Source organism: Lachnellula hyalina (assembly GCF_007821495.1).
Source record: "Lachnellula hyalina strain CBS 185.66 chromosome Unknown contig00274, whole genome shotgun sequence".
NCBI lineage: Eukaryota > Fungi > Ascomycota > Leotiomycetes > Helotiales > Lachnaceae > Lachnellula > Lachnellula hyalina.
In genome coordinates this window covers 1-24,003 of record NW_022157388.1, presented here as the reverse complement: position 1 = coordinate 24,003, position 24,003 = coordinate 1, and the positions used below count along the sequence as shown (strand labels likewise).

The 24,003-nt window shown below is 48.6% G+C and overlaps 8 protein-coding genes across 8 annotated transcripts; 7 read left to right on the top strand and 1 right to left on the bottom strand.

Annotated features, from left to right (window-relative positions):
• Positions 1–12: 12 nt before the first annotated feature.
• ustM (Methyltransferase) lies at positions 13–897 on the top strand (the record flags this gene model as incomplete). Its single annotated transcript, XM_031153757.1, has 1 exon — positions 13–897. A coding segment is annotated over one exon (885 nt), but the record flags the coding sequence as incomplete, so codon positions are not given.
• Positions 898–3,034: 2,137 nt separating this feature from the next.
• Positions 3,035–5,141, top strand: CYP709B3 (Cytochrome P450; the record flags this gene model as incomplete). Its single annotated transcript, XM_031153756.1, has 5 exons — positions 3,035–3,158; positions 3,213–3,306; positions 3,352–3,950; positions 3,999–4,136; positions 4,189–5,141. The coding sequence occupies 5 exons, from the start codon at positions 3,035–3,037 to the stop codon at positions 5,139–5,141; spliced, it is 1,908 nt and encodes a 635-aa protein (XP_031001189.1).
• A 1,964-nt stretch (positions 5,142–7,105) lies between these two features.
• On the top strand, positions 7,106–8,549 carry LHYA1_G008838 (uncharacterized protein; the record flags this gene model as incomplete). The annotated part of the gene is made up of 2 exons (XM_031153755.1): positions 7,106–7,500; positions 7,550–8,549. The coding sequence occupies 2 exons, from the start codon at positions 7,106–7,108 to the stop codon at positions 8,547–8,549; spliced, it is 1,395 nt and encodes a 464-aa protein (XP_031001190.1).
• A 326-nt stretch (positions 8,550–8,875) lies between these two features.
• Positions 8,876–10,157, top strand: LHYA1_G008837 (AB hydrolase superfamily protein; the record flags this gene model as incomplete). The annotated part of the gene is made up of 3 exons (XM_031153754.1): positions 8,876–9,001; positions 9,054–9,470; positions 9,663–10,157. The coding sequence occupies 3 exons, from the start codon at positions 8,876–8,878 to the stop codon at positions 10,155–10,157; spliced, it is 1,038 nt and encodes a 345-aa protein (XP_031001183.1).
• Positions 10,158–11,536: 1,379 nt separating this feature from the next.
• On the top strand, positions 11,537–13,447 carry STE3 (Pheromone a factor receptor; the record flags this gene model as incomplete). The annotated part of the gene is made up of 3 exons (XM_031153753.1): positions 11,537–12,119; positions 12,165–12,708; positions 12,757–13,447. The coding sequence occupies 3 exons, from the start codon at positions 11,537–11,539 to the stop codon at positions 13,445–13,447; spliced, it is 1,818 nt and encodes a 605-aa protein (XP_031001187.1).
• A 476-nt stretch (positions 13,448–13,923) lies between these two features.
• Positions 13,924–15,930, top strand: FAAH_1 (Fatty acid amide hydrolase; the record flags this gene model as incomplete). Its single annotated transcript, XM_031153752.1, has 4 exons — positions 13,924–13,979; positions 14,042–14,119; positions 14,176–14,783; positions 14,831–15,930. The coding sequence occupies 4 exons, from the start codon at positions 13,924–13,926 to the stop codon at positions 15,928–15,930; spliced, it is 1,842 nt and encodes a 613-aa protein (XP_031001185.1).
• Positions 15,931–21,112: 5,182 nt separating this feature from the next.
• On the top strand, positions 21,113–22,411 carry AOS1 (DNA damage tolerance protein; the record flags this gene model as incomplete). Its single annotated transcript, XM_031153751.1, has 2 exons — positions 21,113–21,206; positions 21,258–22,411. 2 exons carry the CDS (start codon positions 21,113–21,115, stop codon positions 22,409–22,411), a joined length of 1,248 nt encoding a protein of 415 aa, XP_031001186.1.
• A 174-nt stretch (positions 22,412–22,585) lies between these two features.
• bmt5 (25S rRNA (uridine-N(3))-methyltransferase) lies at positions 22,586–23,663 on the bottom strand (the record flags this gene model as incomplete). Its single annotated transcript, XM_031153750.1, has 2 exons — positions 22,586–23,094; positions 23,147–23,663. 2 exons carry the CDS (start codon positions 23,661–23,663, stop codon positions 22,586–22,588), a joined length of 1,026 nt encoding a protein of 341 aa, XP_031001184.1.
• Between the last annotated feature and the right edge of the window lie 340 nt (positions 23,664–24,003).

Genomic DNA, 24,003 nt, shown 5'->3' with positions numbered 1-24,003 from the left:
TTCCTGACAGAACTCCCCCCCCATCCACATCCACATCCACATCCACATCCCCCCATCACAATCTCCGAAACCACCCACCGCCTCGCCATCCTCTCCTCCTTCTCCATCCCCCCCGGCTCCCGCGTCCTAGAAATCGGCTGCGGCCAAGGCGACAGCACCATCGTGCTGGCCTCCCTCGTCGGCCCCAGCGGTCACATCGATGCCTACGACCCCGGATCCCCAGACTACGGCTCCCCGTTCACCCTCGGGCAATCCCAAGCCTTTATAAAAGCCGGGGCTCTCGGATCTCGTATCGACTTTCACCGAACCATGCCCATGCCCAAGAGCGACACGAACGAGAATGGGGATAGGGAATATGATTATGATTTTGTAGTCCTGAGTCATTGCATATACTACTTCTCCTCCCCCGCCATCCTGCCAGCTTTATTAAACAACCTGCCGAAATGCAGAATCCTCTGTGTTGCCGAATGGTCCCTCCACGCTTCAACGCCCTCACAGCTCCCGCACGTGCTCACGGCGCTCCTACTCAGTCTGCTGGAAAGCAAGCGTGTGGTTGAGAGTACGGGCAATATCCGCACCGTGCTATCACCGGCGCAGATCTCGGGTATGGTACGGGGGACTGGGGTGTGGGTTATGGAGAATGAGGGTGAAAGTAGTGGAAGTGGAGGCGGAGGCGGAGAGTTAAAGGTTACGGGAGAGGGTCTCAAGCATGCGTATTGGGAAATCAGAGATCTGATGGCGAAGAAAGAGCGGGTTTTAGCGGGCGAGGGAATGAGGTTGCTGGAGGCGGAGAGGACGGTTGTTGGCGCTATGTTTGATGCTATTGAGCAGGGGGTTCAGCAGTTGGGGGGTGTTGAGGGGGGTGAGGTGTATGGATGTGTGGGTCGCGCGGTTTAAGAGGAAGAATTAATGAGTGTAGATGGTGCTTTAGGAGAGTTGGGAGTTGGAGATGGTGTTCTGGTGCTTACCTTAGATGAAGTTATGTTTCGAAAACTAAAAGAGGGTGAGTTAGTGGGTCTCAATTTACACGCAATATAGAGTAGAGTGTCTTTGGGGAGCAACCTATACATGCCGAGTTCGGGCAATTAAATACAGTCTACACCTGCCCTGGAAGTATATATACATAACGGAGATTGACAATTTTCACGCCGGTAGAGAAGTTGGAAAGCCACTAAACATTTATATGATGTGATCTAGCCGTAAGAAACACATGATGATTATGTTTATTCCAACCACCACACCACTAGACAATATCTACATCCACCTATTATATAATAAGAGTAATTGTACATTTGAACGTATATTAATATAGCCTCCGTTCTAGGAACTGCTATGGAACCTCTGACAGTCCATGCCTTCGTACCATTCGAAAAAGAGGAAGTTCGCCTAGCAATAAGCAATCGCAGACGCCGACCCTCATTGTACATCTCTGCTATAGCCACAACAGCAGTCCAAAAACTCTTGAATGCCGTCCTCTCATTCCTCCCCCCTCCACTTCGCACCTCCAACATCATCAAGCGCTCTAAGACCTTCAGCTACACTTGAAACCCTCTCCCTTCCTCCTCAAAGCTATTTGACAGCTCTCAACCTCTCCCGATATTGAGCTGGACCCAAAGCGACGGTTTTGGCGGCAAGACATGGTGTATGATCTCTAGGCTTATGAGTGAGCCAGAGTTGTTATTGACTGGGAGGAAGCATTGCTGGGGTTGCCGACATGGTGATGAAGCTGGGGTAGCTTTCTGAGGAAGATTTGGGAGGAGGAGCTTGTTTGTTCCTGGGCTCAGGTGTATAACTGGTCTGTGGGAGGGACTGTCTATGACGGTATGGGATTTACTGGCGAGGCGGTAGGCAGATATAGAGGAGGATGATAGATGGATCAAAGCCAAGATCGACTGCGAGGGTTCCAGGGAGGCGAGCGAGGAAGAGGTTGGAGCTTGAAAGGGATCTTGAGGTCTCGAGAGTGACAGACGCGGTGGACGTCTCTTGGAGGTTGCTGATGAGGGTTCTGGAACCCGAGAAGAAGCTGTAGGGTTCAGGATATAGAAGATAATGCTTGGTGGTCGTTGATGGACGAAGTTATGGGGGGATTCTGCTATTGCACATGAGAAGAAGGTCGGTGGCAGATCGTTGATGGTGATTCTGGATTCTGAGAAGAGGTTTAACATCCTGAAAGTCGGAGATACGAAGTCGCTAGAAGCTTTTAGGGTTCATCTTGCCATCTTGAGGCCTTGGAATGAACGCTAGGTGTTGACGATGTCCCGTTCGGGCCGTTCCTAGACAGCTCCTCTTTGGAATGCTTAGAAGTAATCGCGCATCTATTCTGTTCCATCATCGTCAGCTCGTTCGGAATAATTCTCATCAACACCAACTAACCTTACCGTTGAAATACGTTCATGCTAGAGAAAATCATCACTTGACTTACCTTGGCTCCACAACTCCTGCAAACCGTTCCTGGCCACGATGAGACGAAGAGGAGAAAGTCTAGCATGTCTGTCGAGCTGGAGTTGGGGATAAATCAACATATTCGTGCCCCGCTTCCAGTTAAACCTCCCCCTATCAACGCGCGCCGGCGGTTTCGATAATGGTGTAGAAGAGCAGACAGTATTAGAGGTTCCAAAAAGCAAATGAGGTTATTGATGCTGCTCTTGATCACGGTGCATACCCTTACTAGATCAATTGATAACTTGATATGAGCAAGTTACTGTATCGACGCACCTCCTCCCCCTGGCAACCTCGACTCCAAGATTACTAGCGTCATTTGATATTTTCAGGTATATCTGCAAGTTTGCCAATTGTGCCGTGTGACAGCGCCTTTCTACCGTTCTACATCGCACAAGTTGCATCCAAATCCAGCCAATTCAGCAACCCCGCAGCGCGTGGCAAATATCCCCATCGAGCCTTCTTCGACCACGGGACTACCAAGTACCTGCGGTAGTATTTTGACATTTTGCACATCTTCTTTTCTTGATACCGCCCGGTGCAATTTGCAACTCCACCGCCACACGGTTGAGAATCACTTGGGATCAACACCAACATGTGGATCTCTATCGCACTCACGCTTGTGGCAGTAGTTCTGGCGCTTCTCTGCCGCCTCGTTCCCCGACTGCGACACAACAAGGCCAAGGCTGAGAAGACTGGGCTGCCAGTGTTTTGGACTCGTGAGTTCAAGAAATCTCTCCCGAGTGCTGGAGTTCAACTGACTCCATCATCAGCTTGGCCTTCTTATGGTCTGTTTACCTACCTCAACCTATTACTCCTCCCAGTAGCCAGCCGAATCCCGTTCCTCTCCACGTTGAATTGGGTCAGGTGAGTCAAAAATTTAACCTTGATGGGCGAAGCTCATTCTTACAGATTCCTCGATCGTGGACTGTCATGGACCTCTCTCCGCGAGATGGAAGACAAACATGGCGATACCTTCATGATCGTCTCTCCATTCAACATCACCATCAAAACTAGCAATGCTGAACTTACATCGCAAGTCATCAGTCGACGAACTGGTTTCATCAAACCCACTGCTGGATACAAAGTCGTCGACATGTACGGGACGAGCCTCCTAACAACTGAGGGAGATGCATGGAAACGACATAAGAAGATCACGGGACCGGCATTCTCTGAGAAGAGCAACAGACTTGTATTTCAGGAGTCTCTAAGACAAACCATGGGCATGATCAATTTTTGGCAGACTCAAGAGAACAATAACAACAAGGTCTTCACGGTTGAAAAGCTTGCTGGCGACTCTGCAACACTCAGCTTCAACGTCATATGCGCTGCCGGGTTTGGTATTCCACAGACATGGCCTCGCGAAAATGAGACTATGATCACGAGAGAGGCAGTTCCTGGATTCAGTAACGTGCTCCCAGGAGAAGGTCATACCATGACCCTTGGGGAATGTCTTCAGCGTCTATTGCCTGGTATTATCTGGCTTTTCTTATGCCCCCTCTGGCTACTGAGTGAGTACTACTGTGGTTCTCTAGTCTGCATATACTAATGCAAAACAGAATATTCTCCTTTCAAACCCATGTACAAGCTTTACAACTGCTACGAGGAGTGCGGCAAGTACTTTGACGAACTCGTGGAATTGGGAAGAAAGGCAATAGACCAGGGCGAGAACGGTGGAGAAACCATGAATTTGATTGGTAGGTTACATTGTTGTATTTCTCCTCAATTTAAATTACTAACAGATTCTAGGCCTGATGCTTGAAGGTTCCGAAAAAGCACCCCGGAATTCCAAGTCATCTGATTCGAACAACACACAACTATCCAAAAGCGAGATCACTGGCAATGCTTTTATCTTCATGTTCGCCGGCCACGAGACTTCCGCGAATGGCATCCACTACTCCCTCCTCCTACTCGCTATGTATCCCCATAAACAGCTACGGACACAAGCCGACATCGATCGCATTGTAGGAGACATGCCGCCGTCAGTATGGGATTATCAAATACATATGCCTCGACTGTACAATTCCATGGTTGGCGCCGTACTCAACGAACAGCTTCGCCTCATCCCTGCCATCCCCAATATCCCCAAGCGTACCGTTGGAGACCAGAAAGTTCAAGTTGATTTCCGAGAGTTTACTATTCCCGACAATACCTTCGTCCACCTAAATGTCGTAGGATCAAACCGAAACCCTAGATACTGGCCCAAAGTCCAGTCTCATCTCACCGGAAAGGATAATGATATGGGAGATTTTGTACCTGAGCGCTGGCTCCCCAAGGACCGGGTTATCGACAGCGAGAAAAAGGCCAAACACGAAGATACAAATGGGTTGAAGACTACATCATTCGAGACATCCTCTTCCGGATCGCTCGTCAAACCACCCAATGGCGCATACATCCCATTCTCTCTTGGCCATCGCGCTTGTCCCGGTCGACGATTTGCTCAAGTGGAGATCACTACTGTCCTGTCTGCGATCTTGCAGAAGTATACAGTTGAGCTTGATGTTAGCGAATGGGCCGATGATGAGAAACTTGCGCAGATGAACAGCGAGCAGAAGCGAAAGCTGTACCAGAAGGCTGTTGCGAAAGCTGAGAAGGTAATCCACAGATCTGAGCAGGTCATTACACTCAAGCTTAAGAAAGGTGACAAGGTGCCAGTCCGATTTGTCGAGAGGGGTTCAGAGAGATTTGCTGGCATTGTATAAGTGTCGGTGGAGTATAATGCTTTGTTGTAGCAGACATTCTTGGCATTTGTTTAGGAGTTTGCATATACCCCGGCGTTGGCATTAAATTGCGTTTGTATATCATGAGATCTAGTAGTCAGTTTGCTTCTTGGCTTGCCATTTGATTCCTCGAAAATTGCGCGTACATATGAGTCGATACCGCACTGGGGTTAAATACATCGTACAGAAGCATAGATCAGTCGTTGTCTTACTGCAAGACAGCGAACACAATACTATGATTATTTACCATAAAATCCATAATCCCACACTTTCCAGTGTTGTTATTTCTCTCACAACATATTCCTGACTTTCTTTTCCATTTCAATTTCCTTATATCCGTATAACTGCAAAATAAACCTCCCCTCCTAACACCGGAGGGAAAAAGTAAATAAATGCACTCGCTACTCCGAATGCACATTCGACAACTTTGATATAATCTACGCATTGCATGACTTATATATGCTACTATAAACATGCTGGATTGTATGCTTTTGGTTAAGACAAACACATTTGTCTGGAATTTCCACACTGTGTGTGGTATATTTTGACATGCACTTGAAGATATTTCTTCATTACCGGATTAGGACCACCAGGACTGACAAGGGTCGCACTAGATACGACATACAGAATGTGAACAAGTGCAATACGCGCTAACTTAAGACATGGGTCGTGTCTCTAATGTCGGTTCTCTTGCTCGGCGCACATTTTCGTTCTCTTCTCTCTTGCAAATCCCCACAGACACTTTGAAATATCCGTCCTCCTGAGCTACTGCGACCAACCATCATGTCAATTGACATTAACAAGATGCTTGATAAAGAGCACAGATTCATCCCCCACGCACAAGGGGCGAGACTGCTCGAGAAATTCGTGATAAGATGTGGCTTCATAGACATGGCGGGTTTACTGCTGCCCGCTGTGCAGACTGGAAGAGTGTCGATAACATTCGTCGGCGGGTATCAAGGATGTATAGCCCGTACCGGTCAGACGGCCAGATGGCAGAAGACTTCCAGGTAATATCTCGGAATGATGACCCAGAGACCGCCATGCAGGACGAAGAAGAGCGACAAAAGATTGTAGATACGATCAACATACGACTTCGTGGCCGCAATGAAGGATGCCGGTTTCTCTGTTTAGTAATAGATTGGTTCACACGTTGTTTTCAAGCCTGCTGAGGGTAACACGTATGGCTGGGCGGGACGCGTATTATTCGATCACCAACACCCCGTGGCAAAGATTGATAAGACCCAGCTGAGGAGTGTAGGGAAGCGGATGGCGAGACATTTTGCGGGCTGGGGGGAAGGAGCATTTGCTGTGAAGCCAAGAGGCGAGGGCGAGGAGGCCACTTGAACTATTCTGGATATATCCCGCTGTTTGGACATTGTCTTTTCATTTCTTGTAAATAGCAGATTTCTTGAATAATGGCATTTTGGAGAATTCAACTGTAATACAACTACCGCGAAACAATCTTCCACAGCTAAACATTGCACAGATAATGGACGGAACTGACCTGGGCATGAAGCATTCAACGTAGCAAAAAGAAGACGCAAAAGTATAAGTACAACCCACGTATTGCAAGACTATTCGCAGCACAGTGCATGACAACCCAGGAACACGTTGACGAATCCTAGTCGTCTGCGGTACCTGAAAATTGTATGATGATGACCATAAACCTAATTATTAATAGCAAGATTTCGAAGGGGAATCAAGGCGCCGACAACAACAATACTACCTACCTCTTTCACTTGAGGTTATTCCCGATAGACTTTTAATTAACATTCCCATCATAATATACAACCTCGCTCCTCGCTGAGACCTTACCGTTCGTTGATCCATACCAGGCCAGGTAAGCATTCGCCAAGACATCTACAGACTCCACTTCCGCGCGCGCCGTGCATCAAAGCTCCCATCCCTTGTCATTAATCAAGAAGGATCCATACCGCCTCGCAATGGCCACTGGTGAACCATCTTCTTCTGCCAAACCACCACCACCACCAGGCTCAGGATTCCGCAGGTCCTTCACAGTCGACGAGAATGCACAGTTCAGACATCGTCTGTCCCAAAGTCGGAATCCGGGTCCACGTGTAAGGAGGAGCTCTACCTTGTCCGACTACTCCAAGGGCTTTCAGTCCTCGACAGATGATCTGCTTCTGCCAAAACCCAGTGCTACTGGCCATGAAGAATCCAGACATGAGTCTTCTGCGTGGGACTCGGTGCCCCTGGCGTTCGCCCTTTTACCTGCCATCGGTGGAATGTTGTTTACAAATGGAGGCTCCGTGATCACAGATGTTATGCTCTTAGGACTGGCAGCTGTATTCTTGAATTGGTCTGTTAGATTACCATGGTTTGTTCAATATCCCAGAACCTGCGAGGCAGCTTCTAATCACATTCAGGGACTGGTATCACTCGGCGCAAGCAATTCGAACACGGGAAGAGTATAACGAAGACGCGATTATTCACGAGGAAATTGATAATGATAATGAGGAAGCACTCAGTACGTCGCAGACTACATTGGACGAAGTGCCCGAGGAAGAAGACGCCCCTCCTGCGAAGAAATCGAATGCTCGACTTCTAGCTCATAAGGCTGCTACGAAAGAATTATTCAGGCATGAGATTCTGGCACTACTTTCGTGCTTCCTCTTCCCTGTCCTGGGCGCGTATCTACTACATACTCTTCGAACGCAATTGACGCGACCGTCTGAAGGATTGGTCTCAAATTATAACCTTACTATCTTCCTACTTGCATCTGAGCTACGGCCCATGTCGCATCTGGTGAAGCTGGTTCAGTCCCGAACTCTACATTTACAGCGGGTGGTGAACTCGAATCCTTACGATGAGGCGAGTGAGAATGAAAGCGGCGACGTGAAAGATATGCTGCGAAGAGTAGAGGCGCTCGAATCACGAACCTCACTCGCCGAACCTTCACTCGCAAAGGACCCTGTGTTAAACAGCAAGCAGTCTGCCATGCTGACAACAGAAGTCAAGAAGACGTTACAGCCCGACCTGGATGCACTGAACCGCGCCGTACGAAGATACGAGAAACGCGCCACCCTCCAAACATTCCAAACCGAGTCCCGATTACTTGACCTCGAAGCCCGACTCAGTGATGCGATATCCCTAGCTGCAGCGGCAGCGAACAATGGGCAGAAGAATCGTGGGTTCACGGGAGTTATCGTGGAATGGGTAGCGACCGCTATCGTGCTACCAATTCAAGCTTTTAGTTCACTCGCAATCCTGCCGTTCAAAACGATCAAGGGCGTCGTCAATTATGGCAAGGTGAAGATATTCGGCCATCCGCAAATCTCAGAGAAGAGTCGAAGGACTACAAATGGGAAGCAACCTTCACATGGACGGGTGGGAGATCGTTTGCAAGGCAGGGTGGCTAAGAAATAGAAAGCCACTTTCCGGTTTCATTCAGATAGCCTCTGTATTTGATTTTTTAGCGATGGAGTATGGATTATGGATATGGAGCTTCCCGGTTGAGCTGTTGACCCATTTTTGGCTGCAGTGCGGCCGGATGTAGTAATATATGCGAAGAGTTACATCGAGCTTTGAATTCGATAAGTCTATCTTTCACGGCTATCTTTCACGGCTGCCTTTTCTCTTCGCTGGACAAAGGAGCCACCAAGAACCTTCTGCATTTCCCCCAATAACTCCTTCTTTTCTCGGATCCTCTTCCCTCCCGTAAATATTTTCCACAATTCGCAATCATAGCAATCATGCCTCTCAAGTCCGACATTATCATCGATGCGGGGAAATTCGACCCCGCGAACAATCCTGAGCGAGTCAATAAGTTCAATGAAACAATAACTGCAATGTTTAACTCCGCAGTAGATTGGTACGAGGTAGGTCTGCCATCTACTCTCTTACTCTCAGTTACTAATGCTGCTTGAATAGGTGGGAGCTGCAAAATATCGACAAATGCGATGGGCTGGAGAGACAGGCTTCCCCGTACCACCCACTCTACCCCAAGGCATCAATATCACAATTCCCTCTCGCGAATCTGGTCGAGATATACCTTGCCGAATAATCTATCCGACGAGCCGCGCAACGGAAGAAGATCGCAAGAAGTGCAAGGGCTCCATTCTTCACTTTCACGGCGGTGGATGGACGTTAGGTGATGAGAGATCACAGGATGCTTTATTGGAGTCCTTTGCTGATGCTGGTGATCTCGCTGTTATTTCTGTTGGTTACAGACTTGCCCCAGAAGATCCATTCCCTAAGGCTCCGGAAGACTGTATGGATGCGGCTGAATACCTCATCAAAAACTCAGAACGGGACTATGGCGGCCCATTGGAGTTCATTGGCGGCGAGGTATGTGAATATCATTTTTTTGATTCGAAAATAGATTTCATATGATGTTATAGAAAGTTAAGGGATTTGACTGACGGGCTTGCTCCGAATGCGTATGCAATCACAAGATTGCTAAAACTACTATTTCTGATATTTCTTTCGTTCAAGATACTTACTGGCACCTTTGAATATCTCAGAAGCTAACGTGTCAAGTCCGCTGGTGCTCACCTAACTCTCACGACCATATTCCAGCTCCTCAAGCTCTACCCCAACTTTAAGCTCTCAGGCCTGCTTCTACACTGTGGCTGCTACGACAACTCCCTCCTCCCTCAATTCCTTCACATGCTCTACGCGCCCATACTCCCCCAAAAGCAAACTCTACGCTTCATGCATGGCTTTCTACCAAACATGAGTACGGAACAGAGGAAAGATCCATCCGTCTCCCCGTTCTACGAAGATCTATCTATACTCCGCGGCCGCTTGCCCAGCGCGCTATTCACGTGCGGGACGGAGGATCCATTGCTAGATGATACAGTGCTAATGGGCACGCGGTGGCTAATGGCGGGCGGAGAGGCAATCGTGAAGATTTATACGGGAGCGCCTCACGGGTTCCTTTTGTTTCCGCCGGAGGTGTTGGCCGAGGCTAAGACGTGCTTGCTGCATACGAAGACTTTTATCCAGGACCGTTTGGCGGTAAGAGCTTCGTGATAGGCGAGATGAGATGGGATAATATAATCTTCGTTTCGAACTATGATGACGGGAATATGTGCGCTGAGTCCTGTGATGTGGCGTGGATGAATGTTCATGACATATTACTAACACTCGGCTCCACCGCATCGAGTCTGGTATCTCGAGAGTTCAGAAAGGGATCAATGACAGCCCACCGAAGCAACAGACATCTACATAACAGGTGCACTCCCTAGAAAGATCTTCAGAGCCTCCTTCAGACTCATCATAGTGGGTGTTTGGGCTTGAGGACCGGTGGATTTGATTCCACTGCCTACTTGTCCTAGGTATGAGGGGTGCGTGCTTGCTGAATTACTTTAATAGACGAGACGATGTACAGCAAAATAGTTAAATTGGATTTGTATTCGGAAAATGAGGCTCACGTGATTGTGTCGTCGTTTTGAGGTCTCAACTGAAAGGACGTTCACACATTTTGAGTGCTAAGAGCTCTATTTTCGGAGACACAGGTACTATACAGTTGCAACCAAGATGTTCAAGACGGCACTACACTCATACAGGAGCGTCGTTGGCCATCGCGTATTCGCATATCGTAGTCGCTTACCAACTTCGAGCGATGTTGCGATTCACACCTCATCTTCTCTTCTCTACCAACAGACTGTCAAAGCAATTTTATCATCCAAGTTTGACCACAGAACCATACTCTCAAGCGGGATTAATATTGAAGATGGAGGTACAACAGATTTCTGAGTTGAAACAAATGAACTCCGCATTCACTGCCACTTTCAGCAACACAACGTCGCACTTGCCATTACACCGAAGTAACGACAACTTCTAGACCTTATTGCTTACATTTCCAAAATCTATTCCCTTTGTCTTCCTCAAATCTCCACGATGAGATGTCTTGTGATGCTCTCAGAGTCGGGACTTTTGCCTCGATTCCCCTTTTCGATGTTTTCGCGCTAAGCCTAATATGGGTCTCAATAGAGCTATTGAGACCCAGCCACATCCGACATCTCAACTATCCCTCAATAGCTACGTATCTCAATACCTTCTGAGCAACAGTCCATCAGTGCCAACATGGTCAATACTATCAACTCCACCATTGAGGGGGAATCTTCCTCATATCTTGAGATTTCCCCTCCTCTTTCTCCTCGTTCCTCCACCTCGTCGTCAACCAAACCTTTCATCGAGATACTTCAATTCAGTCTCAACCGCATTGATCACTCTTCTTTGTCTCTAAACACAGCATCCGTTTCTTCGCTTGCGGCAAGACTAACTCACCGTCCCGGCGCCTCATCCTTTGGAAGCAGATTCATCTCCCGGAGCAATATCAAGCAGCAAATCTCTCGAATTTCAACCATACTTGAAGAAAACTGCAGCACTAAATTTAATCTTTCACGATGGACAACACTACCACCGCGGATACCCCAGTTACTGGCGTTGACCAAGCCAATGCCATCGTCTTTCCCATCTTCGCCGCATTGGCAATCCTCATCGTCTACATGCCGGCATGCGACTTCTATCGGAAGAGAAACTTTGCCATGTGCAGCATGATTGCAGCAGTCACCATCATGAATCTGTACTGCTTCGTCAACGCTATCATTTGGCGGAACGACGACTTCGATACATGGTGGGATGGACAAGGACTTTGTGATATCGAAGTCAACACCCGATATCAGTTGAGCGTAGTTCTCATGACTTCCATGGCATGCTTCACCAAGAATCTTGCAGATGTCTTCAATCAGGATTCCTATTCTTTCATGGAGAGTTCGGCCACGAAGCGGAGAAAGTTGATCATTGACATCCTATTCGTTTGGGGAGTTCCGGTCTTTCAAGTCGCAATACACTATGTCGTTACATCAGGCAGATATAATATTATACCAATTTGGGGCTGCGAGGATTCTTTAGACTTTTCATGGCCCTATCTTGTCTTTTATTGGATTCCGAATCCAATCTTCACTCTGCTCAGTGGCTACTATGCTAGTAAGTCACTCACCCGTTGCAGTTGATCTTTCTAACCTGTTTCAGTTCGCATGCTCATTGGGCTTCATCAACACCGTTCGAATATCAGCAGCACCCTTGCGAGTAGTGGTTCCGGCATGAGTACCAGATACTTTGTAAAACTCTCCATCATCGCATGCTCCCTCCTGGTCGTTTGGATCCCTTGCGAAGGTTATTGGCTTTACCGAGCCCTCCCCATCCCATTCCACTCATACGACTGGAAATCCTTGCACGATCCAGTTTCCTGGAACCCAATCCTCTTCCTACACATTTCAGTAACTCCATTCATACAATACAATGGCTGGCCATCTGTTGCTCTGAGTGTTATGATCTTTAGCTACTTTGGCTTTAACGATGATGCTATTGACAAGTATCGCAGTTGGCTGGTCAAATGTAGACTTGGAAAGATTTGGCCGAGTTTGAAGGAGCCGAGGACCCAACGGAGCAGACGAGGAAGTACTACTACAAGTTGCATGTCAAGTCATTTCGACGTGGTCAGCAAGGCAATGCATTACTTCACGTCTTCGAGGAAAAGCAGTGGTGTTCCTAGTTCGACTGGTCCTTCGGAAGCGTAAGCACTCCCTGACATTTTATGGGGACATCTACTAACGTTTCCGAGTACACATTCCCGCAAAGGTTCCTTAGCAACAGTCGAGCATATGTCTCTCGCACAGATCAACACCCGCAGAAGTGCGCCAACTCCGGACTCCTTCGCCACCTCAGCTCTCGAAGATTACGATATCAACAAATCAGTTTCGCCCTCCACTCCAGATCCAGCACTTATCCCCTCTCCCTCACCACCCGACACTATTTCTGAGACCACAACTGCCCAGGACTGGTTGGCAAGAAGAAATTTCCTCTCCAGCTTCCGTACAAACATCAATCTACCCTTCCCTTTCCACTTCTCTTTGACTTCTCACCAACCACCACTCACTCAGGTCCAACGCGGATACCTCAACCCTGTCATGCTTCCAAATATCGATCTCGAATCCCAATACCCACAATCGTCAGGTCACCCAGGAATGCGCATCCCTCTGCCGTTGCCAATCTCTACGCAAAGTACTGTCTCGACAAATATTTGGAGCGACGGCACCGGCATTGCTACCTCGACTCCTCCAAAGAATATTCCTGAGACGGTTGATAAATATCCCAGTAGTCCCAAGATGGGAACTCGTGCGTACAGGGAACGGGAGCGAAGAGAGAGGGAGTTGGATGCTGTGCTGGAGGAAGACAGGGGACGAGCTGATGAGGACAGAGTTGTTATTCAGCGCATCGTCGAGAGGAAAGAAAGCAGCGTTGAGAAGGTGTAAGGTATTCAGCTTGGCGAGTATAAGGCTCTTGTGAACCGGTACATATGCTTTCTTTTGTTGTTTCGTATTACGAAAAGCGAAGCGTGCTCGTTTTCCTTTACTTGAACATGAAGATGAAGATGGGAGGCATTCAACGCGTTTTTTAGAAATCTAAATAATATAGACTTGAGTAGTCGCTTTGATGAATGCGAAATATATTCCAGCAATCTTCTAAGAATCTAAGGCTCGAGCTTCAGCGACCCTGCACTATGATACAGCGCGATGTCTCCTGAGTTTTAGCGAGACCTGCCCCTGAAACTTTAGCGAATAAGAACAACGGTGGCCCAGTAAACCGTCAATGCACATCTCGCGACGCCATATATGCCTGATGCATAACATGTCAAGAACCACACCACAACACAGGCCGCGTAATCAATGAAAGACGGACTGCTCTTCACCTAATAGCTCCCGTAGTCTTGTAATCTCCTTCCACAAACATGGCGTCGGATTCTCATCGAAAACACTTCTTTCTCTACCCCGAGCCCATTCGCGCGTGAGTTTCCACATCCATATGCACAAGCCGGAAATACCGGGCTAAGCTGACGATTGTACTAGCGCCAATGTACCGTATAAAAATGAGCGGAAATCTAATCCTAGGATCCATGGCTGGCCCTTGATAGTTGCTGCATACCTGTAATAAATCGCTGATTCCCCGTTGCTGTTCTCAAGAGCTAACAATGTATCTGTAGAATGGAGTGGTTTGGCTTCATCAGGCGCCAGTCGTGGAAAAATGCGGGGTTTGGCTCCTTGGTCAATATCAGGGAGCATATCGAGCATACTGAACCTCGATTTGATCCCACTGTGTTTCCTCTCGAGGCTGCAGGCGGCTCAAAACCAAACAATCTGGGGGATGAAGCTGAGGACGGTCCACCACTAGCCGTTCTCTCACCCCAGAAGAAATACTCCGTGGCGCACTATCGGTCTCTTTTTCTTTCGGGTGAGTTGACGCCGCTGAATGTTGTGCATGCTATTCTCCCGCTCATCAGAAGGGATACGTCGCCTCCGGGTCAGCATTCGGTGGCTTGGTTTGATGTCCAGGTTGATCTCGTGATCAAAGCTGCCGAAGCCTCGACTCTTCGATATAAAGAGAAGCGGTCGTTGGGGCCGCTGGATGGTGTTCCAACAGCGGTGAAAGATGAATTTGATATGGAGGGGTATATCACGAGTCTGGGATCGATGAATGATTACACGGGCCAGGAACTGATTGATGGCAAAATCGACACTTGGACCGTGAGAAAGATTGAGGAGCAAGGAGCCATTATCTTGGGAAAGCTTTCTATGCATGAATTCGGCATGGGTGAGCTGCTCAAATCTTTGAGTTTCTTACAAAGCTTACTTCGATAGATACATGCGGCAACAATATCTTTTATGGAACTCCCCGCAACCCATATAACCAGCAATACTATCCAGGTGGTAGCTCATCTGGATCCGCTTACGCTGTCGCAACCGGTCTTATTCCAATTGCACTAGGCAGTGATGGAGGAGGTAGCATTCGCATCCCTTCGTCCTTCTGCTCCGTCTTTGGTCTAAAGCCGAGTCACGGCCGAGTCTCATTCTTCCCTGGTCAGAACCACAGCAATACATGCGCGGCCAATGGCCCCATAGCGGCCGATATCCGCTCTCTTGCAACCTTCTACAACGTCATCAGCCAACCAGATCCTATATCTCATTTCCCCTTTTCGCCAACAAAGGTTTTATTCAACGACGCCAACCGGCCGAAAGTCATCGGTATCCCAGAAGCCTGGTTCGCGCGCGCAACGCCGGCAGTCCAGACGCTCTGCCGCGGTATGGTCGACTGGCTTACCGCCAAGAAAGGTTACACTGTCGTGGCTATCGAGATCCCCTTCCTCGTAGAAGGCCAGATCGCACACGCGTTAACAGTGCTCAGCGATGCAGCAACGCTGCTCCCAGAAATGCGCGGCCTCTCTCCAGCAAACCGCATCCTCCTCGCACTAGGCAACACCACACCATCCACGGATTTTCTACTCGCCGCAAAGTTGCGCAAAGTACTGATGCAGCACCTCTCGTGGCTCTGGGAACAGCATCCGGGTATGGTGATTGTGACCCCTGCGACGAGCTGTGCGGGCTGGGCGATCAAATCGGATTCCGAGCTGGTGTACGGGATTAATGATGGGGATAAGACGATTGAGAGCATGGAGTATGTGTGGCTGGCCAATTTCTGTGGGCTGCCGAGTATCAGCGCGCCGGCGGGGTTTGTGGTGCCCGAGGGGCAGGTGGGTGCGGGGGGTGTAGCTGGGGTGGAGACGGAGGGTAAGGTGCCTGTGGGGTTGATGGCTACGGGTGAGTGGGCGAGCGAGGAGGCGCTTATGCAATTCGGGGCGGATGCAGAGGAGGCGGGGAGTGAGCAGGAGTGTCGGCCGCCGAACTGGGTTGATGTTGTGGAGCTTGCGAGGCAGATGAAAAAGAGCAATGGCAGTATATAGAATAGCACTGTATTGTATTGCGTAAAAGATTTGGTTAGATTATGCTCAAGAGATAGACGTGAGGTGCCTCAACCAAGAGCAGAGCTTACCCTGGGTAATGTTCCTCAGCAAAGGTCCCCCTGTATTTAAGCCAACCCCTATTTCTACAGAATGCCCATCTAACCTACACCCCAGCATCAGAGTAGATCTACACACTTGACTTACGTATAGCTGATACCAACATAATTCATGCTGCCACTTTAGGCATATAAATACTCACAGATTTGTGAATCAAAGTAGCATGCAATACGAAGTTCAAAAATACCTTGGCGCAAAGATCAACCAGGTCTGAAATGGTATTTGCATGTTTCGGCAATCCAGAAAAATCATCTCACCTGTATCAGCGGCCACTTCATTGGCGCAAAGATCACACACCAGCAAGAGTATTACTGGTTGGAGGATACATGTAATGCTATGAAGTGACAGATAAGCGTGCGCAGATTAAGCATTGCATAGATTCACTAAGTTCTCTTCACTATCGGGGATAATTAGCTGTCATTCCAGACTTCATTCATACTTATGCGATGAAAATAATCACAGTGCATTTGATCATGAATCCAGGGCCAGGGATCAATGAACACTCTTGTTGTAGTGAACGGTTTTCCAGGTTATAGGTAAGGGCTGTTTCCACGTCCAAGCGCAACTCTGCCAGGTCGTGTGTATGCTAGGTTGCCATCTATGTTTTCTTTGTATTCCGTTGAGACTTCTGTGAGAATATGCTCTTATATATATGGTGTCTAGAACCAAAAGAAATCTGGCTTCAGTTCTTGTGTTTCGGGTAGCATGAGGGCATGAGAGCTCTTCGTGATGAATACGTATACTTCAGACTTAGAGTAATGACAACAGCCCAGGCATTGTGCTACCCCCGGTGGTCGCCGTGGCAGTCGCCAAGTCCAGGAACACGGTGATATCTGCCTTGTAGCAAGAAATGTCCAGAGATGGAGGCTAAATCGATATTCTAGGTATACACCTACTTCTTGATTCATGGTTTTCAAGACATGGACGGCTTTTCATTCAAAATATTGTATTTTCATTCACTACTAAACCCCAATTGCTGTCATTTCCAACCTTCATTCGGCAGATATGCGATGATGATAGCCATTTGGACGGCGAGCTCCTCCGCCACAAGGGCCAAGCCGTAGGCTCCCCAGGAAGAAGAGACAGCAAGCCCAACCTCTGTGACATCGGTGGAAATCTGCTCCCACATCTCAAGATCAATTGCGACGCAGTGGGTAACCGCAGTGCAATTGGTGGACGGCTTGCTCAACTGTTCTAGCCGCGTGTACTCTTTGCGGGCAGAGCGGATGATAGCACGGGATAAACCTATAACCCAACGCTTCAGGATTCAGAAGAGTCATTTGAAATTCATACAGCGCGTCCAGAACCCACACCTGCTCGTCGGATAAGTCGGATATCAAACTGCTAATGTATTGCAAGGAGCAAAAAGACAGACTTTAAAGCACAAATCTGTCTATTTTTGTTCTGCCACAACTGCAGTGTCCAAACCGTCCGAGGATATAAAACAAATCAATGTGGCGTATGGTTCTTCTATAAGCTATTGCCATTTCCTTCTTTCCAACCAGCTTTCACCTTGCCTGCACTTTAGCCAGGGTTATAAATATGCGTAACTCGGCCGAGTATCATGAGCTCTTTCAAGCATCGCATGCAATGGAATCTGCGGGCTCGTAGAGGGAATAAATGTATTCACTTCAGTTTTCGTTCGCTGTCAAGAAATGTTCTGGTGTCATTTTAACGTGATATACAATGAAGATGGTCATACGATGAAGGAATTATTCTCTAAACAGGGAACGGTAACATAGCTCGACCATTGAACTCAAGAAGAATTGGGAAGAGCTGTACAAAGCCGCAAGAGCCCAAGCGAGTATGTTCGATGGTAAAGGTTGTGTTACAGTATCAACCGGTATTGAGAAACTGAAAGACCAATATTTAAGTAAATTTCCAACTTTCAAAATCACACGTTGCGGCTTGAATGGAATTTAGTCTGAAAGCAATAAAGCCGAAATTTACTATGCTAGCTGTATGGCCTCAGGCCTCTACTAGTATATAGCTGGCACATCGCGAATCTCCCACACCAGCTCACACAAAGCGCAACACCACTTGATCTTCTCCTGGAGAAAACAACTTGAAGGTATTCTGCGAACACGCGCCATGATAAATAGAGGTCTAACTAGAAATACAGTAGCATTCCTCATTACCAACGCACGCGACACACAGCAACGATGTCTGAGGCGCCAGCGAGTTAGCATATTAGCTACAGTACGGGCCCCACGTAATGTATTCATTGCATTGCATTGCACTAAGCTAAGCTAAGCTTACAATAACTAGGGAAATGATGCGCTTGCCGGAATAGCAGAGGATGTTGCTACAGCATCAGCATTTATCCGCCTGCCGAGTACGCACGAACTGTCACTTTTTCTGTCATCGCATACTTGAGGATTTGAATGCCGGGTTATAGGCGCTAAGGTCTAAAGATTGTTATGATTTAGCGTTGGCCTTGCACAGCGTCTTGTTGATACATAGATAATTTGTAAATCTTTCTACTGCACTGGTGTTTTCATTCGGTGATTGGAAATGTGTGATGAGGTGCCAAAGGCTTCAAGAGACCCAGTGGTAAGATTGCACTACCTAACCAGTACTCTCTACCTAGACCTCTCGAGACAGATCCATCAAACAATATCATGAATCCAATCCCCATCACCTCATAGTAACAGCCGGGAAGAACCTAGGTCCCGCAAACCCTTTAGCAACCACACTCTGAATATCAATATTCCCCGACGGACTATGATGCGGACTCCACATCTTCAAAAGTATAAACCGCCCACTGACTGGTGGGTCAAACCGCACCGTACACTTACTCTTATCCCGCTCGATAAAGAACCTCGCATGTGGCGCCATGAGTTCCCCCCTACAGCTCTAACAGCTTCCTGCGTGGCGATCTGGCTCGCTTCCGCCGCTTCAGAAAGCGTGATATTTGACGCTGTTTCCCGCCGAGTGATACCAGGAGATGGACTGGCGAAGTCACCCAGCTCAGGGCCTAGACCTTGCAGCCGGTCTGAATCATCGCTATCTGAGTCCTCGAAGCGTAGGCCAGCACCTATGAGGCGATGCAGAGAGCGGTGGCGTTGACGAGCTGTTGCATCGTTGTCTTCGGAATCGCTGCATTCAGTTGTTACTTGGAAAGGGGGAGCGTTGGTGGTGAAGTCCGAGGGGATTTGCGCGGTGCGGTAGTCACAGTCTTCGTCTCGGAGGCCGATGTCGTATAAGCGGCGTGCTCGGGCTTGGGCAGCAGTCATGCTGCCGTCATCAATGTGGCGGATGGATCGGATAGGGGGAAGCTCGTTGGAGCGTTCTGAGGTTGAGCGGCGGTCTCGAGGTGGAGAGTATTGGATTTGGTATTGGGCTGTTCTCGCTAGGAGATCATCAGAAGTCATGGATATGAAAACCATTCCTTCTTGGACACTGCTTGGTGTAAGTGGGGGCTAAATCCGAAAATGCGGGGTACTCACGGAGCTGTATAACCAGTATGTGGCGCTTTGATAATTAACTCCTTCAACGAGAAGACAGTCGCCCCTTGATGCCTCAAAACCAGATTACAACGATTGCTCTTCGTGCAATAGACCGTAGCATCATTCTTCAGAACATTCTCAGCGGTAAAGTCTCCTCTGATACTGGGTTCATCAAATATTCCCCCGTCACAGCTAACAATCTCCATTTTCAACTTTCCCGGTTCAACCTGACCATATTTGCCATATTTGAACCCAGTAAACCCATCATCGAGTTTATCCGTATCGAGTTTCCGCCGCTTGACTCGACGATTTGTTCCACCCTCGCCAGGATATTCCGAGTCTCTCGAAGGGGAATCGCGGTCACCAGGTTCCAAAAAGCCTCTCAGTGTGGAGCTAGCCCGTTCCAACTGTCTTCCTGCATCCTGTAGTAGATTCGAAGAAGCTTCGTTCAATTCCCTCGTAGCAGCACGTAGTTCGTCAAGGCCCCGCATTCCGTTCCTCGAGGCAGCGACATTGTTGTCTCCTGATAGCTCTGCTTGTCTCTCCCTCGCCCTCTCCCTCTCTAAACTATACCGACCACTGGGTGGCAACCTGGGGCGTGCACGTCTTGAATTCATGCCGGCAATTCTCGAGATTGTTCTCTCCCGGGGAGATGCATCAGCAGGTTGGGTTGGTTGTGGTGGTAAAACGAATAAAGGCGATCTCCCGTGCGCTTCCCTATTTCTCTGTTGCATTTCGGGATCCGAATCGGATGCCATGTCAACGAGCTCCTGCGCGGCAGGATCCGCTAACCGTCTGCGGCGGTGATAGCGCTCTATAAAATTATACAGCTGGCCCGAGGGGCTGATTTCATCGGCAGAGCGGGTGTTATCGAGGATGTCGAGGATAATTCGGTTGGCGTGTTCGTGGGAGTCGGAGGCGCGTGGATTATCGAAATTGCCAGACTATTTGCACGGACAGTTAGTGGGTGATTGGTTTTATATGTGCAGGTGGAATGTCTTTGCGCTTACGGACCATGAATGAGAGCGGCCTGGGCATGGGGATAGGCGTGCGATGACGCTAGATAGAGCCGGTGAACAGGAGTGGCGGCACACTCGGAGAGGATGTGAATTAGTCGGTAGAATGCAAAAACGCAAGATGGGTAAATCAAAGGGTTCTGTATCAATATTTGGAAATTGGGCTGTGTATTTGTCGTTGCAAGTTGGATATGGTTTGAATTTGGAAATCGATGTAGTCCAACTGCTTCCGAATGACCTCGTTTAGAGGCAAGATGCGGACCTTTGTGTGGGGTAGACGGCTTGTTATTGGATGGCAGAGGTAAAGCGGAAGACAAGAGCTTGCACCACCAAGCGCGATAAGAGCGATTGACGCGCGTCTGTTTTTTTGAATCAGATATCCATTTCAACTTGATTTGTTTCTTGAGATTGTGAAAGCGGTGGATATTGTACAAGAATAAGCATCAGCCTGAAAGCTGATTTGGAATGACTTTATCTTCCCACCAGGCAATGCTCGCCGTAACTTTCAATTCCCCTTGACTTTCCTTACCTATCACAAACGGATCTCTCAACTCCACCAGCACAGCACCACTTTGCCCCTCCCCCTCATTCCAAACAAACATGGCATCGGAACCCACCCAAGGTCTTCAAGCTGGCGCCCAACCTCTAGAAGCAATGGAAGCTCCCGCCGCAGCGATAGCAGGTATCAGCGCCGGTATGAACCTCTGTCCTTTTCATTCAACAGTCCACTAACAAACACTCACAGATGAGATCGCCCTCTACGATCGACAGATCCGCCTCTGGGGCGTACAAGCGCAAGAGAAAATCCGCAACGCAAACATCCTACTCATAACCCTGCGCTCTCTGGGCAACGAAATAGCCAAAAACCTTGTCTTAGCTGGCATCCACAGCCTCACCATCGTGGACCACGAAGCTGTGACTGAGAAAGATCTTGGTGCCCAATTCTTCATTTCCGAAGCAGATGTTGGTACGAATCGAGCCGAGGCCGCGGCACCGAATATTAGGAAGTTGAATCCGAGGGTGAATGTCGTGGTTGACCCGAGCGATATTAGGGGCAAGGGCCCAGATTACTTTGGCGCGTTCGATGTGGTCATCGCGACGGATTTGCATCCTGATAGTTTGGTTCTCATTAATACGGCGACACGAGTGGGTCATAAGCCGTTCTACGCTGCGGGCGTGCATGGGTTCTACGGATTCATATTCTCGGATTTGATTGAGCACGACTACTTGGTTGAGAGGGAGAAGAGCAATCGTACGACGGAGCTGAAGGCTGAGACGCGGACGAGGACTGTGGTGGATGTCAAGGAGAAGAAGGAGAATGGGAAGCATATTGAACTGGTCACGAAGAGGGAGCTCTATTCTACGTGGTTCCTGGCTAGTGATGCGGCGACTCTGCCGGCCGAGTACTTGAGGAGCAATCGTAGGTTGAAGGCTGTTACGCCTATTCTGTCGTGCTTTCGTGCGCTCTGGGAATATGTTCAGCTGAAGGATGGGAAGTTTCCGGCTACCTCGGAAGATTTGAGGCTGTTCACGACACTTGCGACTTCAAAGCACAAGGCTCTTGGTCTTCCGGATGTTACGATGAAGGCTGAGGTGTTGCGGAAGTTCATTCAGAATCTGGGCGCTGAGATCGCGCCTGTCACTGCGGTTCTCGGTGGCCAACTTGCACAAGATGTTATCAACGTCCTTGGTGCTCGCCAACAACCAATTCAGAATATGGTGATATTTGATGGAGACACGATGGAGGCACCCCAGTTTGCACTTCATCCTGAAGGTGCGTTAGGTGAGGGCCTGCTCCCTATTTCTGTTGGAGCTGAGAATGGTGCGGTGATGAATGGCGATATTTCGATGAATGGTGGTAGTGGTATGGAGTTTCAGCCTGATGTTATTCAGGTATAGATTTGGTCTGCTGCCAAATGCATATTGCAGGTGGCTCAAAATCTCTGTATATACAAAGTTTCGTTTTCCAGGAGATTGGATGACCTCCGGATAATTGGCTGGAACATGGCGTTGTGTGTAAAAAGGGAGTTAGCAGAGGATCTCAATAGATCAAAACCTCCAAATGGATCATTTTCAATCGTCATCGCTTTCGTTGCTCTCGTTTTGATCGTCGGTATCTGTTTCGACGTCCTCCAACGTTCCGTCCATGCCATCATCGTTGTTACCCACTTCTAAATCCAAAACTGCATCCAAATCTTCACTCGTATCCCCATCTCCAACATCTTCTTCATCATCACTACTCTCGCCACCCTTCTTCTTCCCACCCACTACCCCCTGCACAGCACCCTCCCCCTTCCTAACAAACTCAAACATTCTCGCTGCCCTCTCCTCCCCCTTCCACCCCGCCCCCTCCTTCCCATCCTTCCCTTTTACAACCCCAAGCGTCCTCGCATGTCTATACCCCGTCCAAACCTCCCTCTGGAACTTGAAACTCCGCTTAACCTCCAGCCCCGAATGCCGGCCCAAATCCCGAATATTCCACAGCGTATACGGCGCGCCTTCGAAAAGCGTAATGATGATTGAAGACCCGGGTTTACGTGATAGGAGCGGGAGTGTAGATGTGAAGAAAGACACTAACAACTCTGTGGTCTCCGAATTAGCAAACACGTTCCCGATCATAAAGAGTAGACGTACCTTGGTTATACCGCACCTGCCTATTAACATCCGTACTCTTCCCGCCCACATGCGGAAAATTAAAGAACACCCTCTCAAACCCCCCCTCCTTCCCCAACCCCATCTTCTTCCCCATCATCTTCCCCACATCAACCCCAAACCTGACCACACCCCCTCCACCTCCACCTCCACCTCCACCTCCACTCCCATCCCTAATCACATCCACATTCTCCCGTGCCTGCGGATACTTCTCAACCAGCTCCTCCTCACTGCCTTCTAGCACCGTCGCTGTCACATTGCTGCATTTATGCACCGACACCAGACACCGTGCAAACGAGAGGTCGCCTTCGCCCACTAGTAATATCTTCTCGCTCGCCTCAAACGGGATAATCGGTGTGGTCTGCGAGACTTGGATGTGCTTTTTCTTGGGCTGTGATGGTTTCGAGATTCCGGCTGGTCGGGAATTCTTGGCCGTTGATTGGTGTTTGGGTTTCGGTTTTGAGGATCGAGAGGATGTGAGGGAGCGGCGTTTGCCCATAATTCAATTTTTGCTTTTCCTTCTTCCTTATCCTTCTCCTTGACTTACTCTTCTATTTTATTGAATTAAGATATCGAGAATAGAAGCTGTGCCGAATTGATGTTGTATGATTATTGGGATGCTGTGACAAGAAGCCTGAGATTGGGATTTTTGTTTTTTCCGAGTGCAATACAGTCGGAGTGAGCGGCCGCTTTGACGGGGATGTGATGAGACGGAAAGAGCCGCCGCTGTTGCATGTCGCATGTTCAGCGAAGTGCAAAATTGCCCGATGGGAAAGGCTGCCGTTTTTAGGGCGGGGTAAATGCTTGGAGATCGCTGCAGGGTTGTTATATATATATAT